Source organism: Petaurus breviceps, unplaced genomic scaffold (assembly GCF_028583685.1).
Source record: "Petaurus breviceps papuanus isolate PSGF00001 unplaced genomic scaffold, PetGlider_PUasm1.0 99, whole genome shotgun sequence".
Taxonomy (NCBI): Eukaryota; Metazoa; Chordata; class Mammalia; order Diprotodontia; family Petauridae; genus Petaurus; species Petaurus breviceps.
This window is the reverse complement of record NW_027187465.1, coordinates 7,475,958-7,488,640: the sequence shown is the minus strand read 5'-3', so window position 1 is coordinate 7,488,640 and position 12,683 is coordinate 7,475,958. Positions and strand designations below refer to the sequence as shown.

The following is a 12,683-nucleotide window of genomic DNA, read 5'->3' as shown; positions in this document are numbered from 1 at the left end:
AACCTATATTTCTTCCAACTGGAGAAGTATAATGCATTGGAACTTTGATGCTGGGTATTAAAGCTCACTTGCTGGTAGCCCCAAGCCTGCCCAGTGGGCACCATGTCAGCTATGGGGTTGGTCCCATCCAACAAAATTCCATTCATTTTGGGGGGCTCTTGGAGTGTTCTTTCAATTCATAAAATCTCAGAGTTGGAAGGGCTTCAGGGTCCATTTAGTCTAACCAGTACATAAACAAATAATGTCCTTTCAATATGCAAAGTATGGGCAACAAAGATGAACTAGGTGAAACTGTAGGAAGACTGTTGGTGTTGGAGTTAGGGAGACCTGAGTTCAGATCATGCCTCAGTCACTAGTTGTGTGACCCTGGGCAAGTCACCTAACCTCTCTCTGCCTCAGTTTCCTTAGCTGTAAAATGGAGATAATAATAGCACCTACCTCCCAGGGTTGGGGCGGATCCAGAGTACTTTGCAGACCTGAAAGTGCTATATAAATGTTAGCTATTGCTTACTATTATCTCTTAATATAAGGAAGTATATTTGAGGTCACTGGTGTCCTTAGTGTCATTGGAAAGTTTTCATGGTAGAGTAGATAAAGAACTGGCCTCAGACTCAGGAAATCCTGGGTTCAAATCCTACCTCATATGGTGATGTCTGGCAAGTCATTTAACCCCTCAGTGTCCCTGGTTAGGACTTGGTAATTGGGATGTTGATCTGCTTTGGGAGAGAACATTTCCTCAATGGAAGCTGGGCATATCTGTGAAATCGCAGAGACCCGCTAGAACAAGATGCATGCCTGGAATTTCAGTTCAACGAGAGTTTTTTAATTGCTCACCATGGGAAAAGTTCTGAGGATACCAAGATGAAAAAAAATGCCTGGCCTCCTTCCTGCTTAAGGGTCCTCCAGCTCAGAGTAGGGCTAAAGGTTGTTGGCCTGCTTGCTTTCTCCCTAGGTGGAGTTTGTTTTCTTCATTCTTTGACCCCTCTTTGTGCCCTAGAAATCAGACCATGGATTTCATGAGGAATGTCAGAGGATTATAGGTTTTGAGCTGGGAGGGGCCTTGAAGAGAAGACCATCTCATGTAATCACCTCATTTGAGAATGGGGGAAACCAAGGCTCAGGAAGATGAAGGAGCTCACATATTAGGTGGCTGGGCTGAACCTCAAACCCTCCAAATAGACCCCCCTAATACCTATGACAGCTTAGATTTTCCTGAAAGAGAGGGACGGATGAAGGAAAAAGGGTTGTTGGGAGTGGGGGGGGGGCAGCAGCACTGCCAAGATGAGAAGGGTACCAGCCTGGAGGTCAGAAGACCCAGGTATAAGGCTCTACTTCCCTTGAGCAGGTCACACTGCTTGTGGATCCAGGGGACTTGAGTTCAAATTCTCTCCAACATTTACTACCTGTGGGACCTTTGGTGAGTTGCTTAGCCTCCTTGGGTCTCCATCCCTCCTCCAAAGACTCTATAATAGCTGACTCTGAGACTCTGGGACTCAGTTTCCTCATTTGTGAAATGGGAGGGGCGGTCAGACCAGCTGCTGTCTTATGTACCTTCCAGCTATAAATCTATTATCCCATGACTCTGCTCATCACCCCTCAGACAGGATGCAGGTGGTCCCTACACTGCCTATGATGTTCATTTTCTAGGTGCCAGGTGGACCAATGCCAGGCTCATCTTATTTCTTTGCTAAAGTAGAAGAAAATTCCTGACTTGGGGCACTGAGGAAGGAACCCAACTGCAGACACAGCAGCCAAGCTCCTAACACCTAATTTCCTCTGGAGATTAAGCTCTAACAATGCAAATGATCAGCTTCTGCCCTAAATCATTTCCTCTGGAGCAATTCAATCACCCCAAATTGCCAAGGGAAATGGGCCCGCAAGTTCTAATCTTTGAAATCCTTGCTGTTCCCAACTAGAAAAACATAATGTCCATGAATAGCAAGTTGTAAAACTGCAATGATTTTTGCATGAGTGAGAGATAGACAAAGGCAGAGAGAAATACAGAGACAGAAAGACAGAGACAGAGACAGAGTGACTGACAGAAACAGACATATGGACAGACATAGAAACAGAGACGGGGATGTAGATTGCGTGACAGAGACAGAGAGAGACAAATCAAGAGAGAAAGAGAGACAGAGATAGATAGATGGGCAGACGAGGGATTTTACTAAGGGGTCCACCTCCTGCCTGATATATAAATTCCAGCTGCAGCATCCCAGTATTATACAGTCATAGGATCATATGTTTAGGGCTTGGAAGGGACCCCAGAGACCATTAGGTTCAAGCCCCTCATTTTCCAGATGTGGAAAATGAGGCACAGAGAGGGAAATGTCACTTGAAGGAGTTCAAAAGATCATAGGTCATAACTCTAGCTACAAGAGAACATTAGACATAATCTAGTCAATCTCTTTCCTTCATTTTAAATCCAGGGAGATTTTCACTTGACCGAAGTCTCTCTACTTCAGCGCTTGAAAAGTCGGGTCTCAAAAGAACCCATTCTTCAACATCTCCAACAAGGGGTCCCCCTGCAGTCAGAGGGACCCTACTATCCCCACTCCCCTAGGGCAGACCATTTCATGTTGGGGCTTCTTGGATTGTTAGGAGGGTTTCCTGACTAGGAGATAAAATTTGCCTTCTATAACTTCTATCTTTTGATTCTGGCCTTCTGGGCCAATCAAGATGTTAATAGACAGACCCTTCAATAGTAACAGCCATGGAGGGTCATTTGCAAATGGAAACCTTATAATGCACAGTCTTACCAGAGCTTTACAGCAATCCTTTGAGGCAGCCTGGCATAGGGGATAAAATGTTGGAACTGGAGTCATCACCCTTCACAGACTATTTCTCTTTATCCACGGCAGTTGCATCAATGGAACTCTCCTCCTACCATCAAATGAAAGCTTCTTTCCTTACCCTCTCCTGTCAATCCTTCCTGCACTCCTCCTCATCCATTTCTCCGCAGGATCGTCTCTTCCTAAAACCACAGGGATCACCTTCCCCTCATTGCTAGCCCTCCATTTGAGCCTGTCACATCCCAGCCTGTTCTGTCCTGCTTCCCTCTCTCCCTTAGTGTATCTTCCCACATACATACATGAAATGATGATTCACCTGCATCACCAGGTTCTGTCTGTAATGGCTCTTATCCAGTTACTTCTACCAGATTTCTGCCTTCACCCCATCTCCTTGTGTACATTTAGAAAAAAGTCTCTTATTGACTTCTCTGTTGTAACTCCATTCCTGTTGCTGTCCTTGTCAGCTGCTTTTATTCACTCCTCCTGCATTTCTGTTGTTTGAGGAGTGGATCTCTTCAATTCTGATTTTCTTTCTAAAAATGTTTCAGGCTCTTTGTTCTTTCATGTCCATCTTTTGTCCTGCATGGCTAAGTTCAGACTTGCAGGATAGGTCACCCTGGGCTGCATCCTGAGCTCCAGTGCTCTTTAGAACACGTTATTCCATTCCCTCCTCCCTTTTCTAGAGGGTTCAGAATAGTCTTGCATTATTTGAAAGTTTTTTCCTTTGTATTTGAAGGTCTTTCTTCTGATGGCTTGCAGAACTTGTTTCTAAATTGCATTGTTAAATTTAACCACTATGTGGCTTGGAGTTTACAGCCTTGATTTTCTTTTCTTTTCTTTTTCTGGAGATGATCTGTGGATTTCTAATTGGGACTTTCATTTTCTATGTTCAGAAGTTCTGGGTAGTTCTCTTCCATTATTTCCTTCATTGTGGTGTTACAGTTTTTTGTCCTTTTGTGGTCTTCTGGGAGAACTACAATCCTTACATTGTCTGTGCATCTTGTCACATACATAGACACACACTCACTCTACTTGCATAAGGAGCATATATTCTTTGATTGCATTTTTGCTTCTCTTCTTCCAGATTATCTTTCATTTCTGTATATTTTCATTCCCCATCTATTCTCTTTGTTTCTTTGGTATGGCTTGTCATTGAAGATTCAATTTTTTCCTACCCCATTCATTGCTTTTGCTGTTCAGGCCATAAATTCTGTTTTTTTTTTGCATAAATTCTTATTTCTCTGCTTAACCACGCTGGGACAGTGTGTTGTGCTTCTGCATTCTCTTGAAATTCCACAGACTTCTCATTGTAGTCAAGTTTTGGATCATTTCCCTTTGTTTTACAGTGTTTCTTCATAGATGTCTGAACTTGCTTACTAAATCTGGAGGACATACTGCCTTCTCTTGTTAATATTTTCCCTTATGATTTATCTGCTTATTTGCAAGGTCTTTGTTTTCTTCCTGAGATCTCTAGCAATTTCAGTCTCCCTGCCCCTCTCCTAGCTTAATTTTTCCTATTCACTTTCTAACATTACCTTCTGGTGCTTCTTTCTTTCTTTTTTCCATTAAAAATATTTTTATTTAAAGTTTTGAGTTCCAACTTCCATCCCTACTTCTTTCCCTCCCCCACCCCAGATAGTAAGCAATCAGATATAGGTTATACATGTGTAATAATGTACAACATTTCCATATTAGTCATTTTGTACAAGAAGACTCAAATGAAAGAAAATAAAAAAATAGCATGCTTCAATCTATATTCAATCAATATCAGTTCTTTCTCTGGAGGTGAATGGTATTCTTCATTAATCCTCTGGGCTTGTCTTAGATCATTGCATTGCTGAGAATAGCTAAGTCATCCACAGTTGTTCATAGTATAATATTGCTGTTACTGTGTACAACATTCTCCTGGTTCTGTTTACTTCACTTTGCGTCAGTTCATGTAAGTCTTTCACTGGTGGTTATTTCCTTGGGGGACAAGTCTCAAAGCATATCAACCTCATTCTACACTGAGCATGGTTCACTGTGGTTCATGGTTCATGTTTCACCAGCCTGGATCTCTGACCCAATTGACTTTTGAATGATTAGAACAGGCATCAGATGTGTATTTTGCTCTTTCCCTCAGGCTTGGTGGAGTGCTGAACAGGCCTTCCCACACACAGGGTCTTTTCCTGGACATGACTGCTCCCCTATTCCTTAGTTCTTTAACCTGGCACCAGCAAGTCAGAACTTTGCAGTGCTATTGCTATAGGTTTGTCTGCCCTGGCTCCAGCTCTGCTGGTGTTATGGCTTGTTGGCTCCAGCACCAGCAATTTGGAGCTTTGCAGCTCTAGTGCTATGGGGTGTGACCTGATAGGCTTTTGCCTACCACAGCCTAGGGGCTGTAGCTGCCTAGCTATCTATCACAACCAGGGCAAATTTCTGTTGCCTGGAGCCAGGGTCTCAGGCATTGGAAAGAGAGAGGAAGGACTGGGATGAGGGGGTGTGAAGTGGATAGAATTGGGCTTGGAGTCAGGGAGACTCATCTTCCTGAGTTCAAATCCAGCCTCAGACAAAGACCTGGGCAAGTCACTTAATCCTGTTTGCCTCAGTTTCCTCATCTGTAAAATGAGCTGGAGAAGGAGATGGCAAACCACTCCAGTATCTTCACCAAGAAAATTCCAAATAGGATGACAGAGAGTTGGACATGACTGAAAATGACCAAACAACAAAAACGTGCTAATTGCTGAATTAAACTATTCGGCCACTTGGGTCCCTTTCAACTCAAATTCTGTAGTTCTATGACTCTTAGCTTCAATTTCCTTGTTTGTAGAAATGGGGTTGATATCAGCCCCTCCCTCACAAAGTTGTGAAAATCAAATGATATAAATATGCATATATGTGTATGCATACATAATACAACAGCATCTTGCCCACATTGAAGAGATGTAGAAATGTCACATATTATTAGTATTTTATCTATTTTTTTTGCATATGAGTAAACTGAGGCCCAAATGGGTACCTGGTCACACAACCCAAGTCCACATCTTTCTGACTTTAAATCCTGCCTCCTATTGTCTGCCTCACTTGGAGATGGCTAGTGTGCTTCTGCCTCCTTTCCAAGGCTTCTCTTCCTCAATGTCTCCAATTCCTTCAACAGATCCTCCTGTGCCATGGCCTCCTCTACCCTCACAATCCTCCTCTCCCTCCTTTGGGTCAGTTCTAGTCTGTCAATGTGTCATGGCAGAAAGAGCATGAACTACCTGTGTGCTTCAGGTCAAGTTACTCAGTGTCTCTGGGCCTCAATTTCCTGATTGGCCAAAGGAAGGGGATGAACTCAGTGGCTTCCAAGGTCCCCTCTGCCTCTGGATTTAGGACCCTAAATATCAATGCTGTCATATTCCTGCCTGTGTGACCTTGGGCAATTAACTTATCCTATTTGGTTTCCAACCTTTCAGTCAAATAGAGGTGATTGGACTAGATGGCCTTCAGGGTTTGTAAAGTCAAGCATGAGCAGCTCTCCATAGGACTGCTGCTGTGAATAGCTTTAAGGTTCTGATCACATAGTATAGTGAACTCTCTATTTATTGAGTGGTAAACTAAAGCAAAACATTCACAGAAACCAAAATACAGCATTTACAATGACATAAAATAACAACTTATTGCTAAAGTGACCATACATTTTTAAACAAAATATATCATTCAAGATACAAAGTATAAAGGTCTCCCACTCCTAGGTCACATTGTATTAATCCAGTCAGTCAGAAAGTCTTTCTTCTTGATTGGAGACCAGCTCCCAATCATCCTTAACTCAATCATCCTTAAGGGTTACAAGGTACAAAGTACAAAGTTCTCTCACCCCTTGGTCACAGTAAGTCATGATCTTGTCAGTCAGCACTGAGTACCCAAGGAAAGGTCCTTTCATCTTGGCTTGGGTTTGGATCCAAAATTCTGTGGTTCTTCTTCCATGCTCCCAGATCTTGTCTGAATTCACCCAACCATCACCTGAATTCACAGGTAGGCAGCTCTCAGCTCCTTTTCCAGTTCCTCATCCAGTTCCTTGTCTAGTTCCCATTCCATATTGAAGCTCATGGTGACCGGTCTACCTCAAGTCCTTTGCAGTTTCTATTTCTGGGAAGACAAAGCTTAGCAGAGCCACAACAACATTCATGCACATTGCTGGCACCATCATCAATTCACTTTCTGCCTGTGAAATCAACACAAGTCAACAGACAGGGTGCTTTTGTCTGACAAAGCAATACAATTCAACAGATAGAATCCTTCCATCTGACAAAGTAACACAACCAACAGAGAAAATGCTTCTGTCTGACAAAGTAACAAACACAAATCAACACAGACAGAACAGACAAACAGAGCGCTGGATGTCACAAGTGTTCTCCCTCTCAATTCTGCTCTGTTCCAGTTCATGCTCCTGCTTTTTATATGGTGATTCTCCTTCCTGTTCCATCCTTCTTGCTGTGTCAGCAAATTTCTCCCACCTTCAAATCACAGGCAGGGTTCAAAGGCAATTGAAGAACTGATACAAGGTGCTAAATACACGAATAACTGAAACAAGGCACTCAGTACTCCTTTGCTTGCCATTTACAGGGTCTCTTCCATCTTGAATGGATGACCCAATGTGATCCTTCAGTAAAGACAGGATCACAAAATGAATTTAATGCTTCTTATGTGAAGTCAATTCAGGCATCTCTTGCTACATGAAGCTTTTCCTGCTCTCTTTTCCCCCCAGCTCTCTTGTGCTGAACTACTCTGTCTTTATTCTGATGCCCTTAAATATATCCTTGTAAGCTCCTTGAGCACAGGAATTATTTCATTCAGATTTGTGTCCCCTGTGTGAAAAGCAGCACCCAACACAGAATAGGTGTTTAATAGATGTTTGTTGGTTGAAGTGACTTGGTCATAGTGATAAAGTACCATGGCCAAGTTGGGCTCACCCCCCCAGCCCAATGTTCTTCCATTATCTTTTCTCCATCAAAAAAAAAAAAGGAGGGAGGAGAAGGAAGGAGGATTCCTGCCTTCCCTGTCTGACTTTCCAGACAGACAGCAGGAGCAGGGGCCCAGCCCTTAGGGGGAGATGGTGCTGGCCTTGTACTCAGGAAACTGATGATTTGTTTTAAGGGCTCCCATTTCAAAGTGAGTGAGAATGGCCACTGGAGCAAAGCCTTCCTTCTGCCCAGCCTCATTTGCAGCTTTATTTCATGGTGCGGTAACCATTAAATCGAGAGTCGTTTTGACTGTAAAATAGAAACTAACTGCCGTGAGGGCAAAATAATTTTTTTTCAATTGCACTACAATGTAATTTAATAGGTGAAAACACTCAAGAGTTCACCGTAAATAATGTTGCTGGTGAAGGGCGGGCTGGGGATGGGAGGAAGTTAATTTGAGGAGGCAGCTTTGGAAATTGGAGGAGGCTGGATCTCACTGTGGTCTCTCTTGTCTTCTGTTCCCCTCCCTATGCCCCCACATTGTCTCTCCCTCTCTCCCTAACTCTCTCCCTCCTGCTTCCCTCTACAGCTAGAAGAAAGCGAGGCCAAGTGTGCAGATGCTCAGAATACTCAAAAGCTGCTGGCCCAGGACCTGGAGAACATGCATAGTGAGCTGGAGAACATTACCAGGAACAAGAATCTGGTATTTACCCTGCACCCTCTCCCCGGCTTCCCAGCATGTGCACACATTCATACACTGTAGACAGGACTTTTGAGTGAGTCAGCCTTGGAAACAGCCCGCTCCCCATTGACTTGGCCTCTTAGAACCTTCCTAAGGTTCCAAGTCTGTCAGTAAAAGATGCTGTACAATGAGCAAGTGGAAGAAGGGTCTGAGGATGTCGTTGAATAGAATTGTCAGTCCTTCTCTGACATCTATGGAATAAGTAGTGATAGAATGAGATGGCCTTGGGGCCAGGAAGACCTGGGCTGAAATCCTGCCTCGGATGTGTCTAGGTGACTCTGGGAAAGCACTTAGCCTTTCTTGGCAGTGCTCTAGGACCGAGACTAGAATAGGGACAGAGAAGGTGTGGACCTACATTGTTAGAGGGAGCTTCCTCATCTGGGAGGAAATCCCAGGTCTGTCCTATTCCTAACCTCTCCTCCTCTCTGTGGCTTATCATGGTGTGCTAGGGACCCTGTCAAGAACTCCAGAGTCCAAACTCTGGGAGGTCCTGGCAACAGAAATGTCTTCTGACTAAGTGTAGAGATGCTCATGGCCAGTGGACAGTCCACTTGGTGAGGGATGTGTTGGCCATGACCAGGCAGGAAATAGGTAAACACATGGTGCCGAGCTCCTATAGAGACTGGTGGAGACAGGAAAGGAGGCCGAGGGTGCTGAGAATCACCTGGTTTTTACCTCTACCCAAGAATTAATCCCTTGTTACAAAGCATTAAGAGGAAAAAAACCTAGTTTAAGAGAACTGACTAACAGATCAAACAAGTCTCACACTGTATACAGAGCTCCAAACCCATAGGCTACCACTTGCAAAGAAGGAAAGGTGGTGTATTCTCAGGAATCTTTTTTGTGGGGGGCTAAGCTTGGCCATTATAATTTCACAACACTGAGTTTTGCTTCCAACCCCCTTATTTTAAAGGGAAGAAAACTGCACCTTGACAAAATGGAACTCCCCCATGACCAGCTCCCTGCCCCTGCCTCCCCAGCATCCCCCACCCCAGCCTCACTTGCCTTTTAATCTCAAGAGCACCCCACCTTCTTCCTACCAGGTGGATGAGCAGCTGTACAGGCTGCAGCAGGAGAGAGCCGACCTCCTGAAACGTATTGATGAAGACCAGGAGGATCTGAATGAGCTCATGAAGAAACACAAGGAACTCATCGCACAGGTGAGGAGGCTCAGTGAGCAGCCCGGGTGTGGAGGGGCAGGTACCTGGGCAGTCTGGGGAGGGGTGGAGAGATGGCACAGCTCCCAGGGCCTGTTTGTGGGAAGGAAAGAAACACTGATAATATCCTACCATGCTCCGGGCACCGTGCTGAGCACTTTACAAAGCTTATCTCAGTCGAGCGTGACAACAGCCCTGGGAGGTAGGTGCCGTTATTGTTCCCATTTTACAGAGGGGGAAATTGAGGCAGACAGATGTGAGGCAACATGTGCAGGGTCACACAGATAGTAAGTATTAGAATTGGAATTCAGGTCTTCTTGACTCCAGGTGCGATGCTCCATCTGCTACAGCACCTAGCTACTTCATCTAATACAGTTTCATGTCTCTCAGGGTTCTTTCTGCATCCTCTCTCTGTCTCTCTCTCTGTCTCTGTCTCTCCTCTCTCTCTCTCTGTCTCTGTCTGTCTTTCTGTCACTGTCTGTCTGTCTCTGTCTCTCTCTCCTCTCTGTCTCTCCTTTCTCTCTCTGTCTCTCTCTCCTCTCTCCCCCTCTTTCTGTCTCTCTACATCCATTTCTTCTTTCTCTTTTTTCTCTTTCTATCTGTTCTTTCTGTCTTCTTTTTCTTCTCTTTTCCATTTATATTTCAACAAACATTTATTAAGCTCTCGCTCCATGCAAGGCATTGCCTTAGGTGCTGTAGATACAGAGAGAACCATGAAACTGTGTCCACCCTCATGGAGCTCAGAGTCAACTGGAATGACCCTCTCTGAGTTAGCTTGTGAGTATTTTCCTTCTGGGTGGCCGCTTCTAGTGTATTGAGACTCATATCATTCTTTGGTTTTATGGAGCATGTGCGAAAGTGAGGGATGGTTGACTCCTGGTCATGGACTAGGACGCTATGAACAAGCCATGACATCTCTGTGAGTCTCACCTCTCTCCTTGGTACAATGTGGGTACAATGAGCTGGACTAGACCAGGAAAGCATCACCTTTTTTTCTATCATCCCTTTGGCAGATAGTCTGTTGAAGCCTATGGACTTTCTTCTCAGAATTGTGCTTTTAAATGCCTAAAATGCATAAGATTACAAATAAATAAAAGTATGTCCTGTGCATGTCCCCTTCCCATGAGGGATAGCTAGGGGGTGCAGTGGATGGAGCACTGAGCCTGGTCACTGCTACTTACTAGCTGTGTGGTCCTGAACAAGTCACTTAACTTCTCTATGCCTCAGTCTTCTCATCTGTAAAACGGGGATAATAGCACTTCCCCCACAAGGTTCTAATTCTGTGAAACTCATGGGATGGCATGAGGAGGGAGAGAGGTGGGCAGTCTGGTTGGCAGCCAGACTCACAGTCCTGATGGAGTTTTGGGTCTTGCCAGTCTTCCGAAGACATTGTGCAGATTCAGGAACTGCAGCTGAGCCTGGAAGAAGCAAAGAAGGAGAAGCAAAGCCTCCAGGAAAAGGTGAGTTTTCCTTGCTCCAGCCCTGGGCCTGCTCTTGGGATGGGAGGAGAGAGGAAAGGAAGGTCTCAGCCTCCACCAGCCCCTCTGAGAAAGCACAGCCAGTGAATGTCCTGTGAACAGACAGAAAATCTGCTCTGGCCAAATTATTGCCTTAAGCAGCTAGTCAGTTTGACAAGAGTATATTTTACTACTGAAACTGCCCTTCAGACTTCCTAGATCACAGCATGGAACATGTAACAGCTGGGGTTTTATACATGTGTACATACATGCACACACATCCGTGGCCACATGTCATCACATACTACATGGTTTGCCATTGAATTTGTAGATGACACAAAGCTGGGAGGGATAGAAAATATATCAGATGACAGTATTGCTGCACCCTGCCTAGCCCTCAAAAAAACAACACAAAAAACCCCCTTGACAGGCTACAGCTGAACCTAAGATGGACATGAATAATGAAAATGTAAAATACTGAGCTTGGGTTCAAAAAATCAACTTTACCAATTAGAAGAGACCCGGCTCACCAACAGTTTGCCTGAAAATGATCTGGGAGTCTTAATGGATCACAAAGTCCACTGCCCTGTAGGATAGATAGCCATTCCAAAAGCTAATGCAATCTGGAGGGAAGTGTTGCATGCAGTAGAGTGATGGTTAAACTGTTTTCCCCTGGTCAGACCCCAACTGGAATATTGGGAATTGGTCATGAGGGGTGGGCACAGACGGGACAGAATACTGTGCCCACATACTTGCTGTGTTTCTGAGTTGAAAGTTTCAGGGGTTCCCAGCTAACTGACAGTCTCTGGTTTGCTCTGATTTCCCACCTGGCCCCAGCTGAACATTGCTCAGTCCCGCATCGAGCATCTGGAAAAGACCACAGTGGATCGCAACATTGTCAGCCGCCAGGAAGCATTGATCTGTGACCTGGAGAACAAGCTGGAGTTCCACAAAGTCCAGATTAAGAGATTTGAGGTGGGTCCTGATTGTTGACTCAAAGACCCCGACAAAGGGTAGAATGTGAAGTCTTAGTGCCCAGAGGGACCTTGGAGACCCTCTTGTTCAACTGTCCCCTCTTCCAAATGGGGATAAATGGGCAGGGGCAGAGGGAAGTGACTTGACCAGGGTCACACAGCAATACAATGGTCATTGATCCAAATTTCTGGAATCAGCAGTAGTGGTGGTGATGAATGAGGGAGGGGGAGGGAGGAGGACAATGTAATAAAACCATCATGAAGCCCTCACTAGGCACCAGGAACTGTGCCAAATGCTGGGACCACAAACACAAGGGGAACCTACCACCCTCAAGGAGATTATGGTGCATTCCAATGAGGGAAGACAACAGTACATGGAGGGATCAGAAAACCGGGGAGGGGAGCTTGGGACGAGGAGGGCACGACTTCACCAGCCTTCCCATCTGACTGGGAAAGGCACTTCTTTATGGGATTCAATTCATTCATCTTTAAAATGATGGGTGAGGAAAGAGGGAAAGGATTGTCCACATTTAACTTTCTATATTTGCTTTTAAAATTTGCTTCTGACCCTGACATTCCCTGTTCTAAGGCTCCTCCCAGCTTTGACATCCCCTGTTCTAAGGCCCCTCCCAGCTTTGA

General features: G+C 44.8%; 1 protein-coding gene across 1 annotated transcript in view; it reads left to right on the top strand.

Moving 5' to 3' along the window:
* Nucleotides 1-12,683, top strand: part of MYO18B (myosin XVIIIB) — a 377,501-nt gene that overhangs the window by 254,209 nt on the left and 110,609 nt on the right. The window contains 4 exon segments of the mRNA XM_069081888.1: nucleotides 8,304-8,417; nucleotides 9,500-9,616; nucleotides 10,990-11,073; nucleotides 11,908-12,045. Coding sequence (XP_068937989.1) covers nucleotides 8,304-8,417; nucleotides 9,500-9,616; nucleotides 10,990-11,073; nucleotides 11,908-12,045 — 453 coding nt within the window.